At 41.4% G+C, this 22,989-nt stretch overlaps 1 protein-coding gene across 6 annotated transcripts in view; it reads right to left on the bottom strand.

Annotated features, from left to right (window-relative positions):
• Positions 1-1,132: 1,132 nt before the first annotated feature.
• The window catches only part of CLTRN (collectrin, amino acid transport regulator), a 57,073-nt gene continuing 35,216 nt past the window's right edge, over positions 1,133-22,989 (bottom strand). For all 6 annotated transcript variants that reach the window (XM_089324812.1, XM_089324813.1, XM_089324810.1 and 3 more), the window contains 3 exons: positions 20,504-20,617; positions 14,694-14,888; positions 1,133-2,122 (listed from right to left, as the gene is read on the bottom strand). In XM_089324812.1, coding sequence (XP_089180938.1) covers positions 1,966-2,122; positions 14,694-14,888; positions 20,504-20,617 — 466 coding nt within the window. In that variant the 3' untranslated portion in view covers positions 1,133-1,965. The remainder of the gene's footprint in view (positions 2,123-14,693; positions 14,889-20,503; positions 20,618-22,989) is intronic.

The raw sequence follows: 22,989 nt of genomic DNA on the forward strand, positions 1-22,989 counted from the left end.
TATTCTGAGGAGGCTCTAGGTCACCTCTTCAGATGCTGGGAATACTGGTTGTTGAAGGTTTCTAGCCTACTTCTTCAATGGAAATTGCATCCAGCCTCAGTGAACTGCCTTCCCCAAGTGTAGACTCTCCCAGCGAGCACTTAGAGCCAGGAGTGGCTAATGTGGAGGTCTAAGGCCAGGCCTCCTTTTTCTCAATCAGAAACAGCCCCAGCATCTGAGCTCCGTGAAGGATTGCTGGTTACTTCACCCTCTACCTAATTCTGATCTATTAGTTACCTACAGCTGCACAACACAGTACCATAAACTTAATGGCTTAAAAAATACACATTTATCATCTTGGCACACAGCTTAGCTGAGTCCTCTGCTCAGGCTGGAAAGTGTTGGCCAGACTGAATTCTCATCTACAGATGTGACTACACAAAAATATGCTTTTAAGCTCACTCTAGTTGTTAGAATTCATTTCCTTCTGGCTGTAGGACTGACCTAAGATTTTTTCTGGCTGTTGATTGGAGGCTGTCTTACATCCCAAGAGGTCACCAGAAATTCATAGAGGTCACCAGAAATTTGTAAAGGCCGCCCAGAGTTTCTTTTACATTGGCTTTGCCAACATGGTCACTTAGTGAATAAAGCCACCAAACAGTCTCCAGAATACGTCTGCTATCGCTTCTCAGCCTCTTGGTTAAGATCAAGTGCAGAATAAGTCTGCTAGCAAGACAGACTCATGTGAGTCTTTTAAAAGTTCATGGAAAGTGCATGTTAACTTTTCATTTCATTTTTCCATGGACTTTTCAAAGTATTCATATAATATAAAGTAACTGTAGGAATGTGAGAACTCATCATCTTTTCTCTATTCTTTTCATTAGAAGCAAGCAAAGCAAAGTCCCATACTCACGCAAGGGGAGGGGTCACATGAAGATGTCAGCAACAGGAGATAGGAATGATGGAGGCCACCTTAGAATCTGTCTGTCACACTTGCCTTCCTCTCTTCTTACAGGTGTCTCCTGAGAGCACTCCCCAGTAAACCTTCTGTCTGCAACTACGCATTTTAGAATCTGTATCGAAGGAGCAACAACAGAGGCAGGCAAGTAATTTAGAGGCTGCCGATGTAACATTAACTATGGTGACAACAGTAGGAGATTGAGTAGCAAATTTTATTTCCATTAATAAAGGCATAATCATTATTATTGGAATTTAGAATGATACATAGCTTATCTGCAAACAAAATCAATATCAAAACTGTAAGATGTCTTCGAACACAGACACATACAACAAAAATAATTCATTTCTAGTGCTGTAGAGCACATTAAACATAACTAATAAAAATTAGTCTCACTATGTTCTACAGTATGAAAATAAATCTCAGACCACAATCAGTCACATGCTAAAAATGAGAGGATTACCACTGTTAAATTAGCATATATTGAGCTTCTCAAAACCAACAAATAAACTTCCTTATTGGAGACTGATATTCAGAAATTGTATAGGCAGCTGTTGGTACAATAGCAGAAGAAAGTTCTAACCTGTATATCAACACTCCTTTTTATCTATTCAATTTACTTAATTACTTAGTGTTATACAGAGTAGTGTAATGAATATTCAAAAAGGATTTTCAATTATTTCTATACAATATTATAGGTATTTGCCACTGGAAAAACTATTTTTTAGGTCTTCAAAGTGTGAATACACACACACATATATCTGGCTTATTTCCAGAAATGTTTAAATCAATAACTACAAACACCTCATGACTTGAAAAATATTTTAGATTATTATAAATAGATAACAGCCTATGATTTCATGGTCTTCATGCTTATAACCAATTCCTTTCACTGTGAAGCATGTTTAAAATTTCTTACAAAAGAAGAATGATGAAACAAAATACATCATCTGCCTTTGGTATTTGGGATGCTCAGCAGTCGCAAAGAAATCAGTGTTGATTTTCTTGGGGAAGCAGAACAGCAGCCTTCAGAGAGGGGTGAGCCGCTCCTCCTCCGTCATGAAGGCATCATTAACGCACCCTCCCTTCGTGTCCAGCGGATCGCAGCGGATACCATTTTCAATTGTGATTGTGTTTTCACACTTATCTTCGGCATCACCAACTTCAGATGGTCCTTCGTTCTTCCTAAAAGCACGGAAAAAGAGTAATTGGGATCTGGGAAGAAAAAGCATGTCCGAGTATGGTACAAACATGGAAAGCAGAAAGAAGAATAGGGACCTTAAAAAGACAAAGTAATAGATAGTGTGTGTTTTCAAATAAATTTCGAAGACGATAAAAACTTCGAGAGATGAAAACATGCTATAAAGGTAAGAAGTCTGCAAAGATAATATACACAGATTGATTGGAACAAATGGTCTTATTTAGAATACTAAAATATATATGAATATGTTTATGAATGAATGCATATGTATATGAATGAATATGCACATATGTACGTATATATACATGTATACATTCACATACACACAAAATGCATCAAGGGATGGGAGGAAAACATGGCAAATTGCTAAGTTTAAAAATTTAGGTCAGGAGCCGGTGTTGTGGCATAGTGGGTAAATCTGCAGCCCATGGCACTGGCATCCCATATGCTCCACTTGTGATCCAGCTCCCCGTTTATGTGCCTGGGAAAGCAGCAGAAGATGGTCCAAGTGCTTGGGTCCCTGCATCCATGCAGAAGATCTGGAAGAAGCTACTGGTTTCTGGCTTCAGCCTGGCCCAGTTGTGGCTGCTTGGGGGAGTGAACCAGAGGTAGACGATTTCTCTCTCTCTCTCTCTCTCTCTCTGTGTGTTTGTGTGTTTGTTTGTTTGTGTGTGTATAGGTAAGTAACTCTTTCAAATAAATAAATCCTTAAGAAACATTTAGTTCTAGGAGCAGGCATCAGGTGTAGTGGTTAAGACAACACTTGGGATGCTGGCATCCCCTATTGATGTTCTTAGGTTAGAAAACTGGGTTTGCTTCCAGTTCCAGCTTTTTGCTAATATACACCCTGAGAAGCATTAGGTGATGGCTCAAGTAGTCACATGGCAGACTTAGATTAAGTTCCCTGCTCCTGGCTTCAGTCTGGTCCGGTCCTGGCTATTGCTATTTAGGGAGTGACCCAACAGATGGGGAGGTCTTTCTGTGTGTGTGTGTGTGTGTGTATCTGCTTTTCAAATAAATAAAATAAAAATTTTAACTATAAACCAAAAAAATTAGCTCTAGGGAAACAAATTAATACAAAATTGAATTTAGTAAAATAAATTATTCTCACAGGATTTGACAATTCATGGTCCACAGATGTTGAGTGAAAATCAAATTAAAATGAGATATTAGAAAGCAAATTCATATTACTTTATATAAAGTAAGTAACTTGGGGCCGGTGCTGTGGCACAGTAGGTAAGCTACTGTCTACAGTGCTAGCATCCCATATGGGCGCTGGTTCAAGTCCCAGCTGTTCCACTTCTGATCCAACTCCCTGCTAATGCAACTGGGAAAACAGCAGAGGATAGCCCGAGTGCTTGGGCCCTTGCACACACGTAGGATACTCGGATAAAGCTCCTGGCTCTGGCCTGGCCCAGCCCTGGCTTTTGCAGCATGACCTAGCAGATGGAAGGTCTCTCTCTCTCCCTCCCTCCCTCCCTCCCTCCCTCCCTCTCTGCAACTCTGACTTTCAAATAAATAAATAAATCCTTAAAACAAACAAACAAACAAAAGCAAGTAACTTGTAGATACTGCTGCTTGGCTCATTATAAAACAGTTGTGTTCATTTGTAAGTCAAATTTCTGGAACTTAGAGAACACTTTCTGATTTACATTACATACAACTCATAGCTGTGACTTTAAGTCATTGCAAAAAACTCTACATGACATGATAAATTTTTGGCTTTCTCATACCCTGACCTTTTGTAGATCCTTCTATCTTAATCCAGGCAGTAAGCATATCTTTAATATTTCCTTGAATGTGAAAGCTGTAGCCTTAAATTAAAATAATCTTTTCTGTCTTCTGTGAAAGACTAAGATCTACAGCCAATTATGCTTTGATATCAGAGTAAGGGAATAATGGGTGCCTGTAGGCAACCAGAGGGAGGATGGGTTTCTCCGAGGCTTTTCACAGGTTGGGTATCAGGGACATCCTTCCACAGTGGCACCACAGAAGCCTGATGGTAGCTATGAGGCTTCCAGGCTTTCCAAGGATCAGCTTGTCCAGGAGTCTATGGAAACCCCAAAGAGGCAGGCTCGAAGGAATGACCTGGCTGGGATGTTGGGCATTGCTGCGGTGACCAGGGTTACCTTCCATCACTATGGGAGTCCTTTAGGACCATGATGAGTCTCTGACAGATGAGAAGGTGCCCTGATGATGACCAAGTCAGCACTGCATGAGAGGTTATTTTAATATGATTTGTATTTTATATTTATTTATTTGAAAGGCAGAGAAAGAGAAAGAGAGAGAGAGAGAGAGAGAGAGAGAGAGAGAGAGACTGACTCTTCCTTCCACTAGTTCACTCCCCAGATGCCTGCAAAAGCCAGGCTTGGGCCAGGCTGAAGCCAGGAGCTAGGAATTCCATCTGGGTCTCCCATGTGGGTGGCAGGGCCCAAGCACTTGGGTTATCCTCTGCTGCCATCCCAGGTGCATTAGCAGGGAGCTGGATTGGAAGCCGAGCAGCCGGGACTTGAACTGGCACTCCCATATGCAATGCTGTTATCAAAAATAGTAGCATAAACCACTGTACCACTGTGCCTGCCCCTGATGATGTTTATTAAATAATTTCAAATAGTTGGAGTTTATTTTAAAAATGTAAAGTAGCATTCCAATACTGTAGATCACAATGTCCTCATTTGAAAGAATTCTGTCATCATGTATGGCATCATCAAATGTCCTAAGTGTCACTATAGATAAACATTGAGTTAGAGTCACTGTATTTTAAGCAGTCATTTATAAAACTTCTGACCTGATGCTGGGTTGGAAGCCAGGGATTATACTCTGAGAAATCTGGAAAAGGATAGGCTGCTGTGTTTTTTTACCCTCAAGGTGAAGAAACTGCCCTGACTGGCCCTTGCAAGCATCAACAACCAGTGAACAGCATAGGTTGGAGTAGACTAGAGTGTAATGTGATGAAGGGGTTTTCCAGCCAGATTAAATCACCCACCAGATAGGACTCACTTTGGCCCCTCCTCCTGTGGACAGGAGCATTGTCATTTTTCCATGTGTTCCAGAAACCGAAAGCAAACGACATTGTACAATTACCAATCACATCACTTCTATTCAAGTATGCAACATTCATTAATGACTATGTTTTGAAAGCCTGCTATGTGTGTGGAAGAGACACCATCCTGGTACTAAAGAAAAAGGCTAATGCGTCTGAGAAGGCATCAGAGGATGGCCCAAAATCATGCATCCACCCTCCCCTCCTTACCAATACTTTATAAAAGAGAGGAGTAGTTTCTCACAGGGATGAAGCCCTAGTTACAAACATTTTTGTAAATTATCATAAAAAAGTCTTGCTCAAGAAAATTCCCCCCAAATCACTCCACATGGGGCTTTTAGTGAATAACATTTTCTCACAGTGATGAATATATTTTAAAAAGTTCAACCTTACCCTGTAATTTGTTTAAGCATAAAACACACATGACAAAAACTTTAGTGGATAGCACATTCTGAGGTAGGTGGCAATGCAAACACAGTCTTAGAAATAATGGGTTGATGCTTCCCTTCCCCATTATATACAAATGTATGTCTAACCATGTATGCTCAACTGAATGTTCATTTATTTTGTTCCCTCTACTGGGTCCATTTTGCAAATGGTAGAAGGGGGCAAGTGGTAGGGCTGGGGTCTGATTGCTGCAATGAAACCTAGGGAGACTCCTGGGCAGCAGCTTTCCTCATTCTTTCTCTCTCCCAGTCCTCTTCCAATCATGTGGCCTCCATGTGGGTGTTATGGGCATGTGAAAAACCACTGCTGTGCCCATTACCTCCCTGTTCCCTTCCTCACCCAGAGGGTGTGGCTGATGAGGTCTTCTGGTGTCCTAGTGACCACTCTCTGTCCCCTGTTCTGGTATTTCCCTTCCCATCAGTTTCCCTTTTCAGTCAAGGTTGTCTCCCCACCCCCACTCCCAGCCTCTTCTCCGCATGTTGCTGAAGGTCCAGGCTCCCCTTAAGTTCCATGCTTGAACAATAAAGTGGAAATGACAACAAAAACAGAAGTAATGGGTTGACAGTATCTATTTTCCAGTTGCTTCAGTAAACAGTGGTTTTATGGAGTTAGGAGAAAAATGGAAGAGAGCTGGACATGTGCAAATCCGTGTAAGGAATCTCGCCTGTACCTCCCTAGCTACAAGGAAAAATAACCCATTTTGGTCACCACAAAGGAATGGGAAGAACTAAAGAGAAAGATGCAAACAGAGGAGAGAATTTTGCCTTCTTTCAAAGAAAGATAATTTCTCAACCCCAAAGATTCTGGGAAGTTGCTGTGGAAACTTATCCAACTGAACTGTGTCAGTAACAAATTAGGTACATATTGTGCTTTTGCGACCTTAGATCTGGTAGTTCAGAGTCTTGGTATTGCTTGGCAAACTTCAGTGTCAGTGACTTGCTGGCTGATAGACATGATAAGCAGCTCAAAGGTTATCTAACAGTAATAGGACACTCTGTCACATTTCATAGTGTATGCCATAATAAACTGATTCACTGCCTGTGCATTGCTCTTATAAAGAATACTAAAAGTTAACTATATCTCTGGATCATTTTGCTTTGATATTCTGCTAGAAACATGAATTCTTTTTCCTGAAAAATAAAATTGAGTGTTAATGACTTCCAATGATCCTGGAATGGCAGGTAGTTCAGGAAGAGGATGGAAAATCTGTGTGACTAAACTACCCGGAACTAGCTCCTCAGAGCCTTGAGAGTGGCTATCTCTCATAATGAGAGTGGATATCTCTTTGCCCCAAGAGGAGAAGGGCAAAATAGGGTGTAAATGAAGTAGCAGGTGGCAGTAGGAGATAGAGAGTGTAGAAGAATAGGGTATAAAGATAAAGTAGCTAAAAGCAGAAAGGGCACTTCTGTGGCCCTTCAAACACAACAGAACTTAAGAGTTAAGAATTACAAATAGCCAGAAAACAACAATAAAAGACAGACAAATATTATTTTCTTACAGGACAGAATCCATTTTGGGGCTGTCTGCATATCAGTCTAGATGGTCCCTGGGGAGATATCAACGTTAATGGAATGATTTGAGTGCTCATTACAGCACAGTGGGACTAGGCTTTGGAATCAATTTTATCTGGTCTTAAATCTTGATACCACAACATTCTAACTATGTGACTGCAGGCAAATCGCTTTGGATCTCCCATGGAATGGCAATAATAATGATAAGTATCTTGCATTGTAGAAATCAGACTAGCTGCTTGTATGCATTAACTCATTTAATTCCTACTGCAACATTATGTAGACTTTATTATTATCCTTATTCTTCAAAAGAAACTGAGACTCAAATATGTAGAGCAATTTGTCTTTTAGAATGGAATAAGATTGGTGAAAGGAATTGACCAAGAATTTTATTTAGTCTTCCTCATCTCCTTTCAAAACACACCTACATAGGATTGCTATTGGGTATGTATATTTAAGAACGTATATAAAAACAATTATTAACAACGATATTTCTCATTTTACTTACACACAGCATCTCAAATGGGCACCAGTTCAAGTCCCGGCTGCTCCATATTTTTTAAAGATTTTATTTATTTATTTGAGAGGTAGAGCTACAGAGAGAGAGAGAGAGAGAGAGAGAGAGAGAGAGAGAGAGAGAAAAGGTCTTCCATCCACTGGTTCACTCCTCAAATGGCTGCAACAGCCGGGGCTGAGCTGATCTGAAGCCAGGAGCCAGGAGCTTCTTCTGGGTCTCCCACATGGGTGCCATCTTCCACTGCTTTTCCAGGCCACAGGCAGAGAGCTAGATCGGAAGAGGAGCAGCCAGGACACAAACCATATGGGACAAGGCTTAGCCTACTATGCCGCAGAGCGGGCCTCACCAGCTGCTTCACTTTTGATCCAGCTTCCTGCTAATGGCCTGGGATAGCAGTGGAAGATAGCCCAAGTATTTGGGCCCCTGCCACCCACGTGGGAGACCTGAAGAAGTTCCTGGCTGTGGCCTGGCATAGCCCTGGCCATTGTAGCCATCTGCGGAGTGAAACAGTGGATAAAAGATCTCTCTCCCTCTCTCTCTCTTTTGCTCCCTCCCTCTCTCTCTCTCTCTCTGTAACTCTGACTTTCAAATAAATAAATAAATATTTTAAAAAAGAATTTATAAGGATGTGAAGTTTCAGTATATGAAAGTATTGACTGAACCCTATCTCCTGTGTGAAAAACAAGGTTTATGGAAATCCAAAGGTACTTCTATTTACTACCGGCCTTATGTGAATAAAAGTATAACCAGAAACAAATCAAGCAAATTTACTAATGACTGTTCAGCTGTGAGCATTCACTAGGGTTCTTTGTTCTAAGCCCCTGCCTGACCTGGTTTTGTTACCAGCTATAAGATTATAATCTCCTTGCAGGCAAAGACCATCCATGTTATCTGTGTTTGCCTCTTCCATACTGTATGCTAAAACTCTTACCACAGAACGGATAATCAATAAAGAAATAATATATTTTTACTTCTCTGGGCTTTGATTTCTGGAGAGTTGAATTTACACAATCAGTAAGGTCCCTTCCTAAGACCCAGTTGTGACTATAGACCCAATTAAAGTCTAACATTATAACAGTCTATTTATATACCAGATTCATAAATCAATTCTACTCTGTACATGTATGTCTGTAATTATGCTGTGTCTTGGACTCTTTTCTATACCACAAAGTGGCAGATTATATAAAATTAGCACTTTGTAACTTCATTTTATGGTGATACTAGTAATTTACATTGACATAGCACTTTCTAATAAGCAAAGCATTTGTGTATATTCTTCGATTTTGTCTTCTCATCAACATAATCACTTGGACCACTTTTCGTATGTGATCTGCTTAAGGTCACTCAGTTAATAAATGCTAGAGCCTAAGACAGGAACCTGAAACCAAGAGTTTTGGTCCATTGTTCTTTCCATTAAGGCACATCACCATAACTGTCATCATCACCACCACCACCACCATCATGATAACTAAGGCATCTACTTCTGGGCTGGGGTGAGACACAGCTACAGTACAGACTTGCAGTTCATCTTGTTTGCCTTTCCACCTGTTCAGTTCCCAAACTGTTGCCCAAAAGTAAAAAATTACCTTTTCAACATTTTTCCTGCAACAAATCTCTCATTTCCATAAACTGCTACTCTCAACAAGGTGGTAATAGAGAAGCAAACTCCTCAAATTATTTCACAAGGAAGTAGTAGCTGTAGCAGTGAACTGGAGCTGACTGACACAAGTTTTCAAGGGTGAACTGTTAAATATTCATGTCTTTTTGGCCTTAATAGAAAAGTGCCAAATGCTACAAAGCAGATTTTTTTAGATAGCTGGTTAACCAGTTCACCACTATTATAGCGACCAGTAGATCTCATAGGATCATTTGCATTTTAAAATAGATGTTTATTCAGTATGGTAGTAGCATCAAGACAGAAACACAGACCAATGGAACAGAATAGCAAATACAGAGAAAAATCCACTCATTTACAGTCAACTGATCTTCAATAAAGTGGTCAAGAATACACAATGAGGAAAGAATAATCTCTTCAATAAAAAATGTAGGGGAAACCTGGACATTCAAATCAAGAAGAAGGAGATTAGACCATTTTCTCACATCAAATACAAAAATAAACTAAAAATTGATGAAGTACTCAAATGGAAGACCTGAAACTATAAAACTAGTACTAAGAGAAAACATGGAGAGCTCCATGACATTAGTCTGGGCAACATATTTTTTAATATGACCCCAAAAGCACAGACAACAAAAACAAAACTAGACAAATGGGATTGCATTAAACTAAAAAAACTTCTATACAGCAAAGGAAACAATATAGTGAAGAGGCAACCTATGGAATGGAAGGAAATATCTGCAAACCATACATCTGTTAAGGGGTTGATATGCAAAATACATAAGTAATTCAAATAACTCAACAGCAAGAAAACATATAACCCAATTAAAAATGGGCAAAGGATCTCAACAGAAAACTGCCAAAAGAATACATATAAGTGGCCAAAAGATATATGGAAAATACTGAACATCACTAATAATCAGGGTAATGCAAATAAAAGTCATAATGAGATATCACTTCACATCTATTAGAATGGTTGTTATCAAAAAGATGAAAGATAATTAAGTGTTGTCCAGGATGTAGGAAAAGGGGGAGCCTTTGTACACTGTTGATGGGAATGTAAATTAGTAGGACCACTATGGAAATCAGTGTGGAAGTTCCTCAAAAACTTAAAAATGGGCACCAGTGCTGTGGCATAGTAGGCTAAGCCTAAACCTGTGGTGCTGGTATCCCATATGGGTGAAGGTTCGAGTCCTGTCTGTTCCACTTCCAATCCAGCTCTCTGCTATGGCCTGGGAAAGCAGTAGATGGCTGAAGTGCTTGGGCTCCTACACCCATGTGGGACACCCGGAAGAAGCTCCTGGCTCCTGGCTTTGGATCAGCCCAGTTCCGGCTGTTGGGGCAATTTGGGGAGTGAACCAGCGGATGGAAGACCTCTCTCTCTCTGCCTCTCTCTCTCTCTCTCTCTCTCTCTCTCTCTCTGCCTCTGCCTATCTGTAACTCTGCTTTTCAAATAAATGAATAAAAAATCTTTATAAAAGATTCTACTTGGGATGTTTGCATCCCATATCATATTTCCTTAATCCAGGTTCTGGTCCCAATTCCACCCTCCTGTTAACGCACATCCTGGGAGGCAGCAGGTAATGGTTTAAGTAATTGGCTCACTACCACCATGTGGGAGACTTGATTGAGTCCCTAGCTCCAGATTTTGGTTTGGCCCAGAACTGTCTGTTGCAGGCATTTAGAGGGTAAACCAACAGATAGGCTATCTTTCTCTTTCAAATAAAGTAATTTTTAAAGATTTATTTATTTATTTGAAAGGCAGAGTTACAGAAAGGGAGAGACAGAGACAGATCTTCCATCTGCTGGTTCACTCCCCAAATGGCTGCAATGGCCAGGGCTGAGCCAGGCCAATGCCAGGAGCCAGGAGCCTCATCCAGGTCTTCCATGTGGATGCAAGGGCCCAAGCACTTGGGCCATCATCTGCTGCTTTTCTAGGTCATTATCAGGGAGTTGGATAGGAAGTAGAGCAGCTGGGACTCAAACTGGCACCGATATGAGATGCCAGTGCTGCAGACAGCAGCTTAACTCATTAAACCACAGCATTGGGCCCTCAAATATATTAATTTTTTAAAATAATATTTTCTGTGAACTTCTCAAAATTTTTATTAGTTTATTTTTATTTATTTGAAGGCAAAGAAGTAGGGAGAGAGAGAGAGAGAAGAGAGAGAGATCTTCACTCTTCAAATGCCAGGGATGGGTTAGGCTGAGTCCTGGAGCTAGGAACTCAATCTGGGTCTCCTACATGAGTGGCAAGGGCCCAAGTACTTGAGTTATCTCCTGCTGCCCTTCAGTGTGCATATTAGCAGGAAGCTAGAATCGAGAGTGGAGGTGAGAGTTGCACCTAGCCACTCCAATATGGGTTGCAGGCATCCCAGGTGGAGCTTAATCACTGTGCCAAACACCCACCCTCATGAACTTTTTTAAGCCCCCATCATATGTTAAGGGTATAACTGGTATTTGAGTTTACCTATTTTGGGCTCCAGTGATTGTAATTTTCCATTCGTGGTTCTGCATAACCAAATTAGTGCTGTGTTGACAAAGCTAACAGAATTATTGAAGTTTGTTTGAGAATTGGTCTCAATAGTATGTTTAAATATACATATATCTTCAGTGACTCTGGCACTGTTCTCAAAGAAGAAGAATGGTGAGTTTTTTTTTTAATTTTTTTATTTTCTTGACAGGCAGAGTGGACAGTGAGAGAGAGAGAGAGAGAGACAGAGAGACAGAGAGACAGAGAGAAAGGTCTTCCTTTTGCCGTTGGTTCACCCTCCAATGGCTGCTGCGGCCGGTGCATCGCACTGATCCGAAGCCAGGAGCCAGGTGCTTCTCCCGGTTTCCCATGCGGGTGCAGGGCCCAAGCACTTGGGCCATCCTCCACTGCACTCCCGGGCCATAGCAGAGACCTGGACTGGAAGAGGAGCAACCAGGACAGAATCCGGTGCCCCGACTGGGACTAGAACCCGGTGTGCCAGCGCCGCAGGTGGAGGATTAGCCTAGTGAGCGGTGGCACCGGCCAGAATGGTGAGTTAGATGATCCTACAGTCCTGCCAGGTCTTCTAAGGTTAAGGTTTGTACCACACAGACTATGCTTATTATTATCTAGTATGGATTGGATTGTTGAGCATTTCTTTGACGGTCTTCCTCTGGACTAAAGGTTGTGGGGGTAGCTCCTATCTTTTCCATGACTAAAAAGGGCTTTCATCACAACTATCAGGGCTGTCCCCACTTCAGACTGCACCCTCTCCTCATCTTTGAAGAAATATTTTGCTGGAGAGACACCCATCAGGGGTTGTATCAAACTTAAAACACAATATACAATTTATTTCCAGGAAGTTGTCCTAACTGTCCGGACTGTATTTGCTAATTGCTGATGCTCTCCAAGTTTACACAAGAGATTTGCCCATCTGCTTTCCTGGTTAGAACATGAGATAAATTTGTGAAGGCAAGGTTGTGACAACAACTGCATTTCTCCCAGGTAACAGATTATGATGCTGCACACCCAATTGTTACATTACTGCAGAATATGTTCAGAAGGAAAGAGATAGCTGATCCCAACACAAACTAGCTGAATGACCAGCAAATGGAAAGATAACAAAATAATAGTGATGGCTAACACTAAGTGCTCACTATGTACCAGATCCTAGTTTAAGCACTCTACCGTATTAACTCTTTTTATCCCAACAAGTTAATTATTTCCAGCACACCTCAGGTCACTCTAGAAAAGTTATCTATGCACAGAGAGCAAAGATAAATTTAACCATTCTGCTTCTAGCACCAGAAACCATATTCGCCTAAGCTTGGTTTCCCTGACTCATTGTTTGTACTTCCTGCTATCCACACAGTTAATGGATTATATACAAAGGCAGAATCTTAAAAGATAAATACTTTGAATCTAAGCAATCTATCTACAGACTCCATTCTTCTAACTCCTACACCATGTTGAACTGGGAGGAAATTAGGACCCAAGAAGATAAAGTGCATTCACTGCGGTTATAATAGACATCACAGAAACATAGCAACTCCAGATTGATATAAAACATAAAAATGTTAAACATAGAAATTCAAATTTTGAAAAAGTATATTCTTTAATATTCTTAAAACCAAAACAACACCTTGTACCAAGACTCTTTATCTTACATTTCATGATGAAATCATCAAGAAAGTACAACTTGATCCTATTCTTTTGAGTTTATTTTGGGGTTTAGACATAAGCCAAGTTTTTGTGAAAAAAATTACAAACATCTATATTTAAAATGATTACCTTCTACTAGTAACTAGGGTGAAACAGGGAAAGTAGTAAACCTCAGGAGAAGCATTTAGAAAACACAGACTTGGGCAAACACATCCCACATGTCCCCTGTGGGTACCAACCCTTTAGAAAACCATGCCCATGTGATTTTTGAAATGCATGTCCCTATAATTTCTGCCTAGCAGAATTCATCTTCCTCTGTATCAGAAGGGAAGGTTCAGAAGCATCAGAGCATTCAATGAAGAGTTAAGGATTTTCTCTTTTCCCCCCACCCTGGATTAGAAGTACTTATAAATAAAATTATTTTCTACTTTAGTCAAACTAAGAAATCCTGTTTCCTCTCTTCATCATTGTCTCAGTAACTCTCCCAGTGGTCTGAAATTCCCTCTTGAAGCAATATCAATGATTTAGACATCAAAGTTTGCAAGTGCTCCAGCATCCAAGTAAATGAACTCAAGGACTAGGAACCAATATATAATTTGTTGAATTGAAAGCTCTCAAATGAAGTGAATTAAAATAACCTAGATATTCATTAAAATGAATCCCCTTCAGAGATTCTAATTTAGTGGGTTTTACACAAGGTCAAGGACCCTACATTTTTGAAAAACCAAGTGTTCCAGGTGGTTCTGATGCAGGGAGTTGATTCAGAGAGGCCGTGAGGAATATAGCTTCATATTATAGGCACTAGGAGGGTGAAAGTCCATCAACAAGGGGTAAGTATAAAACAGCACAAGGAAATCTGGGAAAGAATGGTGGCCTTCAGGCACTGGGCCAAGAAGAGGCAAGCCAAGATAGGGAAGCATGGACAGAACTGTGGAACTGTTGGCACTGGAGCTGGACAACAACCAAGATTAACCCTGCCCACCCAAAAAGTCTGCTTAGCTCTGTGTATTCAGCTTATAAAATCACAACACATATATTAAAATCAAGTCTGGATATAAAATATGTGGTATAGAACAGAGAGAAAGACAGTGATGAAAGTAGCCTCATTAAGTATGGGACATAGACTTTTAAGAACATCTAAAGACAGAAGCATATCTAGAAAATTTTCTAATTTTTTTCAAAGCTTAAAAAAAGTCTTATCTTTGGCCGAGGAAAATGCTCTCAATTTTTCTAGTTCATGAGTAAATGGGAAAATGTTCTTTAAAGCACTGCCTTTGAATATCTTACCTTCTACGTTGCTGGATCCCTGACAAAATCAGCAGTGCAATTGCAACAACAACAATACAAAATATCACACCAAATATGATGATCCAGACGGGCACAGATGGGTCCGTGGGTGGTGCAAGAGTAGAAGGAATTTTTAAAAATTCCAGAGTCTGGTCATTCAAGAAGAAGGCATTGTTGATCCGGTCTCTATTCATTCTAAAATATAATAATTAAAAACATATAAGACCAAAAAAAACACATTGGGAATAAAATACAGACCTGTCCCTCAATGATTATAAATAGCTTTATCAACAAAGCATCCTTGTAGCGGGAGACTTCAGGTTCCCTAGAAAGTTTGCTGAAGGCCATCATGCCAGTTCCTTTTAATAAGCTGCAGCACTGGCTGTCAGAAAGATGCCCGGCCGGCGCCATGGCTCACTAGGCTAATCCTCCGCCTTGCGGCGCAGGCACACTGGGTTCTAGTCCCGGTTGGGGCGCCAGATTCTGTCCAGGTTGCCCCTCTTCCAGGCCAGCTCTCTGCTGTGGCCAGGGAGTGCAGTGGAGGATGGCCCAAGTGCTTGGGCCCTGCACCCCATGGGAGACCAGGATAAGTACCTGGCTCCTGCCTTCGGATCAGCGCGGTGCGCTGGCCGCAGCACGCCGGCCGCGGCGGCCATTGGAGGGTGAACCAATGGCAAAAGGAAGACCTTTCTCTCTGTCTCTCTCTCTCTCACTGTCCACTCTGCCTGTCAAAAAATTAAAAAAAAAAAAGAAAAAAAAAAAAGAAAAAAAAAAAAGAAAGATGCCCATCTATGCACTGTTGCCCTCCACTGTTGTGAAAGTTCTGGAAGCAACCAGAGGTCCTGAGTTTTGAGTTCTGCTCACCATGCTTATTTCCTGAGAGGTAACATTTAGATTAGAATGATAGAACTCTAAGGTGGCTTACATAAATATTCAGCACACTAAAAAAATAAAATTATATGCAAAAAGTAGGAGACAAACATCAAAAGAAAATAAAACTGGGGGTAGAAAAGAAAATATGAACCAGGAATGGCTTCAAATCCATCAATTTAATTGTTTTTCATTGATCCAGCAACGATTTGCCAAAAGCTTTTTTTTTTTTTTTTTTTTTTTTGACAGGCAGAGTGGACAGTGAGAGAGAGAGACAGAGAGAAAGGTTTTCCTTTTCCGTTGGTTCACCCCCCAGTGGCTGCTGTGGCCAGTGTGCTGCGTCGATCTGAAGCCAGGAGCCAGGTACTTATCCTGGTCTCCCATGGGGTGCAGGGCCCAAGCACTTGGGCCATCCTCCACTGCACTCCCTGGCCACAGCAGAGAGCTGGCCTGGAAGAGGGGCAACCTGGACAGAATGCGGTGCCCCGACCGGGACTAGAACCCAGTGTGCCTGCGCCGCAAGGTGGAGGATTAGCCTAGTGAGCCGCGCGCCGGCCAGATTAGTGCATTTCTAACCAGAATTTTCAAAGTAGCTGAGGAGATTCTTTGGAGATATTTTACGACCTTTACTAAATTTATACTATAAAAAAATTGACTTCATATATCTCTAGAGTAGTCTTGGAAAACAGAAACATATTTGGGCCTTGTGTGACTTAAGATTTTCCAGAGGTAGGTGTTTAATGGAATGGTTAACATGCCATTTGAGATGCTCCATCTCATATCAGAGTGCCTGGGTTTCAGTCCCAGCTCCACTTTGGATTCCAGCTTCCTGCTAATGTGTACCCTGGGAGGCAGCAAAGGATGGCTGAAGCGCTTGGACCCCTACCATCTATGTGGGCAACCAGGACTGAATTCTGGCTCCTTCCTTTGGCCTGGCTATTCTGGGCATTTGGAGAGTGAATCTGTGGATGAAAGATCTCTCCGTGTCACTCTGTCTGTCCTTCTGCCATTCAAATAAGTAAAAATAAATAAATATTTCTTAAAATTGAATATGTGCGGGAACGGCGCCGTGGCTCACTTGTTAATCCTCTGCCTGTGCAGCCAGCATCCCATATGGGTGCCGGGTTCTAGTCCCGGTTGCTCGTCTTCCAGTCCAGCTCTCTGCTGTGGCCCGGGAAGGCAGTGGAGGATGGCCCAAGTCCTTGGGCCCTGCACCCACATGGGAGACCAGGAGGAAGCACCTGGCTCCTGGCTTCGGATCGGCGCAGTTCTGGCCATTGCAGCCACTTGGGGAGTGGACTGGTGGAGGGAGGACCTTTCTTTCTGTCTTTCTCTCTCACTCTGTCTGTAACTCTGCCTATCAAATAAATAAATAAAATCTTTAAAAAAAATTGAATATGTGCTCTTGAGATATAAATTTTTTAAATAATGTCCTAGTAACTGTACTAAAAAAAGCATAAGTAATTTTAATAATGTATTCTTCATCCAATATAGCCAAGGAAATATAATAAAATATGAATTGGTTCACATTTTATCTCGTACTAAATCTTTTAGAAATTTGATGTGTATTTTACTGATAGAGGACACCACATTTTGGATTAGCCACATTTCAGTGTTTCCTAGGCACTTGGCTACAGTCTGTGAGAAATAGCTTGAGCATCTCTGCAGACCAGCACCAGGCCATCAAGGAAGACCTCCTTTAACAAATAAACCTCTGCTGAGGCATGATTATTTGTGGATGTGAAAGAGAACCCCAGCCAGATAATCTACAGCAAAGGATCATTTAAATGTCATGTTTTATCAAACTATGGAATGTTTTCATTTTTCATAACCTAATACTGATAATCTGGGAACACAAAACTTTCCACAAAATAATGAACTCTACTGCTAAGCTATAACTCAGAGAATAATGCAATGTTATTGTGAGTTCTCTTTCTGTCTTCCTGGTTGTTTAGTCCTTTGCTATTTTCTCACTTTGGGTTGGGAATGTGCTCTATCTCCTTTCAGGCTGATTGGAAGTTCTAGCTCAGGGCTGATTAAATCTCCACCATCAACTGCAACCCCCAATTGGTATCAGTGACTATGGATATCTTTCAGCCAAAAGGGTCACTGAGGGGCCCCACTATGGCTCACTAGGCTAATCCTCAGCCTGTGGCGCCGGCACACTGGGTTCTAGTCCTGGTTGGGGCACTGGATTCTGTCCCGGTTGCTCCTCTTCCAGTCCAGCTCTCTGCTGTGGCCTGGGAGTGCAGTGGAGGATGGCCCAAGTGCTTGGGCCCTGCACCCCATGGGAGACCAGGAGAAGCACCTGGCTCCTGGCTTCGGATCAGTGCAGTGCCGGCCCTAGCGGCCATTTGGGGAGTGAATCAATGGAAGGAAGACCTTTCTCACTCTCTCTCTCTCTCTCTCTCTGTTTATAACTCTACCTGTCAAATTAAAAAAAAAGAAAGAAAGAAAGACAGGGTTTCATTCAAAAAACAAAACAAAACAAAACAAAAAAACAAAAGGGTCACTGAATCAGGTCAGGCCTTCACAAAACAGCTGCAAAAGACTTCTCAGAACCAGCTGATCATCTCCTTGTCTCATTCCATAGGTGTGAAAATTCTAGTAAAGAGGAAAAATCACTGGACCTGGTGGCAATATGCGTAGTTCCAAGTCCTCCCTCTTTGTCATTTCAATATTAATTTCTCTGAGCCTCAGTTTTCTCATCTATAAACCAGGGACAATAATAATCACCCAAAATAATCAGTATTAGTATTAAATGTCACACTTGCATAAGCACTTGCCTTGTAAACCAGAAGGAATTGTGGAAATATTAGGAAGAGCAAGTATTATTTGCCCAACCACATAGATTCTTCAGTTTTGAAATTCCCATTACCTTGCCCTCTAGGGGCCAGCTCCGTTTTTTTCACTCTATCCTTCCCTCTTGCTATGTTTTACTTTATTTTCATCTTATCCTGTACCATTCTCATTACCTAACATAAATTCTTATTCTATTGACCATTCTCACCCTCCAAATAGTTTTTCCTGCAAGGACCCACTTTGTTGTGAATATATTCATCGACTTCCACAACCTTCACCCCAAACACTCATTCTTCCTCCTCACATCAGCTGAACCCTCGCTTAACCATGGCATCTTCATTTTGCTTCCAGCCTTTCCAGATTGCAAGACTTGAATAAAATTGCTTTTCACATGAAATATGATACTTCAAATTCTTGCTACCTAAGTAGTGGGTCTTAACAGTATTTTTAGTAGCAAAAGTGCAGAAACAATTTAGTTCTAACCTTCTTCTTAGAGCAGATTAAACCATTTCCCATTGGTATAGATCCTTAGTGCATTTGCTGCAGCAAGAGAAGTAGATGATTGTCCACAAAAACCTTTGACATGTTATTATATACTCGTTATCTTAAGTGTTAATAGTTTACAGAAAGTAAATGATTTCTTTCAATAAGTATTTGTCCTTGATAAAGTGAATAATATGCTTTTCAGCAACTTGTAAGTCTTTTGTAGGTAGAGTTACTCTGCCTTGTTCTTTCTTTTTCAGAAAACAGTTGATTTCCTGAACTCATTCTTGTAATATATCTTTGTCCAACATCAATCACCTGCATTATTCGAAGTTCTAATACACATAAAGTATGCATTAATTGAAATAAAAATGAATTGTTTCCTCTGCTTTTTGGAAGTAAATAATTTGTTTCACATTGGAAAGTTTGTTAGCCTCACAATGAGAGGAGGTGGTTAACTGTTAGGAAAAATTGTGAAAGACTTACAAAGACAAAAAATTACTAGATTTGCTACTTTTTTATTTGGTATCCTTCCTAGTACTTTTTTTTGTGGAAAATTTCTACATCTTGTTGTGTCTGAGCTACTTTGCAAATTTATAAGTTCTAGAAAACCAACATAATATAAATGATTCTTGTCCTTAGCATAACAAATGAATTGTGTCTGATGAAAAATGACTGGGTACTGCCTGACAGACTGATGCAACTTTTTGTGAGTGCATTTTGCTACTCCTCATTGGTATACATATATGGTTCCTTGAAGTCTCCTTTGAAGTGGTTTTACGGTCTTGACTAGTTACCTCATTAGTGACATAATAAAATTTTTGACAGTATTTATTTTTTAATTTGAATGAAAGTAATGATTTTACCTTTGATTAAAAAATGTAAAGATTGTACATTGAGTGAAGAATGTAAGTCCCTAGAGGTCCAAATATGTGAATGTCTATCTTGGTATTAAAGTAAAAATCAAAGGTACAACATGTCCCTCAAAACTTTACATTTATGAACTCATTTAATCTTTTCAGCAACCATAAGAAAGGGGAACTATACTTTTTAATGTTCTATAGATGATGAGAGGAAAACAAATAGAGGGTAAGTAATTTGTTTGTATTCAAATATTTAGCAAGAGGCAAATCCAGAATTTAAAATCTAAGAGTTCATGCTCCAAAGTTCTTATGGTGAACCACGACCCAACAGTGTCATAAAAGGGGTTCTTGCCAAAAGAAGACAATACTAAACATTCTTAGCTAATATTTCAACCAGGCTTCTCCACCACAGCACTATTTACATCCTGGGTCAAATAATTTTTTGTTGTGGAGAACTGTCCTTTGCATAGTAGGATATTTTGCAGCATCCCTAGTTCTGCTTACTTGATGCTGGTGGCACACCCCTACTTCCACCTAGTTATGACAACAAAAACATTTCCAAACATTACCAAATATCTCCAGACACTGTCAAATGACTCCTCAAAAACAAAATTGCCCCTGCATGAAATCACCAATCTATACTCATCTCTAATAGAAAATAACAAAATGACAATCTTTACATCTTAATAAATGAATAGTACGGGGAGCAGAGAGAGAACTATCCAGTATCTACAAGAACAACTGAATTAATCAACATTATAGACAAGTAGAGGTCATATTTAGGGGCATTACCTTATGGCCGACTGTACTTCAACAGCAGGAATAGTGTGATTTTTTGAAGGGTCTGTAACCACAAACCAGAATGACACTCTCTGGGTTACATTGCAAAGTAGGACATGGGAAATTCTGCAGACAATGGAAAGAAAAAAATACATTATAAGAATATCATCCCAAATAACATTAAATCATTCACTCTGATGCTACTAGCACCTTAAGAAGTGTTTTTGCTATGTTTAAAAATGTCTACCATTATGAAGGAACGTCTTTTTTTTTTTTTTATTTGAAAGTCAGAGTTACAGAGAAAGAGGGAGAGTGCAGACAGACAGAGAGAGAGAGATACCTTTCATTTGCTGGTTCACTCCCCAAATGGCTGCAACAGCCGGGGCTGGTCCAGGCCAAAGCCAGGAGCCAGGAGCTTCATCAGGGTCTCCCACATGGGTAGCGGAAACTCAAGTACTTGGGCTATCTTCTACTGCTTTTACAGGTGCATTAGTAGGGAGCTGAATCAGAAGTGGAGCAGCCAGAACTTGAACCTGTGCCCATATGGGATGTCAGCGCTATAGGCAGTGGCTTTACCTGCTGTGACACTGCACTGGCTCTGAAAGAATGTCTTAGTAAGGAGAAAATTATATAGGAACTTCTCATTTAAAAAAAAAAATTGGTCAATGGAAGGTGTTAAGGACCTCATTCTCCATCAGCTAGTGGCTGACAGCCCCTGATGTCTCCATCATGGCCCCACTGAACCAGAGAGACCTTGAGCATTTCCTTATTAATGTCTTTTTAGCACCCTGTCCATTAAGCCTGCCACCTCTCAGATCCAGACACAATCTGTTGCTTGCTCTTGATTTGGTATTGGATCTGTCCATCTCTACTTCTGTTCCCCCCTAATCCCACCACTGCAACCAGCTCACAGGTGCTTTGTGTGTACTTCTGCGCAAACACTTCTCAAGCACAGTTTCTTTTACATCACCTTGAACACACCTCCAAGCCTAAGAACTATAATCAATTACCCAGTAGCTCTTGGACAGTTTATTTCTGAAGTTAGAACTTTTCTATTAATGGAAATGTGCCTCTCTCCAAGATTTCTGGTAGAAATAGAAGGAGAGGACCGGCATTAGTGTTCAAAGAGAAGATAATCTAAGCATGGATGCATGAAAGCTGAAAACTATTGGAGAGTCCACAAAAAATCAGCGCTGCTTATACTAAAACATAATCCTTGGATGGCTTTTGCCATTTACTTAAGCGCTAAATTGAGAAAAGTGACATTAGTATAACATCCCAGAAGAATGACACATTACATATGCACAGAAGAGTAAATTCGTGATTTGTTTTTCCTTACAAGAGCACTCAAGTATGTGCTGTTTGTTGAGACAGCACCCTCTGTAGATGGCTACACAGGGAGACGAGCAGTGGGAAGGACACAGGCCAGAGCTTCCTGTGTCCTCCAAATACCATGGGATGTCCCCAACTCCACAGCTGCTGCTGGGCCTAGCGATGTCCCTGAGTCTGCAGAGTATGGGCCTGGCTCACGCAGGATCCCTTGGGCAGAGGGTACCCTGTGCCTGAAGCCCTAAAATCAAAGGTCATCAGAACCCTAGGAACTTTGCCTCTAGCTACAACCACATACTTGGGGAACTGCTGCAACTTGAATCTGCTGTTCCAAAGTGATCTGCCACACGGACCTCTACCTGAGCAGATGTCTGATCAGGTACCCAGGCATGCCCGAGGCCCTGCTGCCACCCCCACTGCCCAGCAGCACCAGACTTTGCCATCCAGGTCTGCTCACTGCTGTCAAGCTCAGGAGCCCTGCAAAGATTTCCATGTGCAGCAGAACCGCCAGTATGACCTGATGCTTCCCCACCACACTGTCTGGCTGTGACTATGGCAGGATTTGGAGGGCCACGGGCCCAAAGTTTGGATGTTCCATGGCTTCTTTGGTCTGCGACACCAGACACCTAGAGAAAGATATAGAGCCCAGCACTCAGGCCATCTGTCTTCAAGTCTGTGACCAGAAAGGGAGTGGTTCCCTGCCTTGGTACATAGTCAGATCCCAGCAGCAGAACAGGAGTGTCTTTTCCCAGGCAACTAAGTATGGCAGGAGGAGAAGGGCCAGGGCTGCTGTCCAGCTTCCCTCAGCCTTCTCTGTAGACTGCCCTGGTGCTGCAAGAGCCAGGCCAGCCCAGAACAAAGTCACAGAGCCTTAACTACAAGAGCCAAGGGGCCATCCACTCATGAGCACCCCAGCCTGCCGGCCCACCTTGGCTCCTAAGAGTCAGGGCTCCACTACTACCTCCTAAGATTCACATCCTACTGACTCATGTTCTGTCCCATGAGTCACTGAGCCACCAGGTTGCTTGTTTCTACTGAAGCTGACAGATCTGCCACCCCAGACCCAATCTCCTTACCCTAAGAGCCCAGCCTAAAGAGATTGCCCATAGAAGGACACTTGCCCTTCCCCCTGCCAACCCACTCCTGGCTGCTCCCTGCTTCCCATGTGC

This window comes from Oryctolagus cuniculus, chromosome X (assembly GCF_051225735.1).
Source record: "Oryctolagus cuniculus isolate XC-2025 breed Fujian yellow rabbit chromosome X, ASM5122573v1, whole genome shotgun sequence".
NCBI classification, from domain to species: Eukaryota; Metazoa; Chordata; class Mammalia; order Lagomorpha; family Leporidae; genus Oryctolagus; species Oryctolagus cuniculus.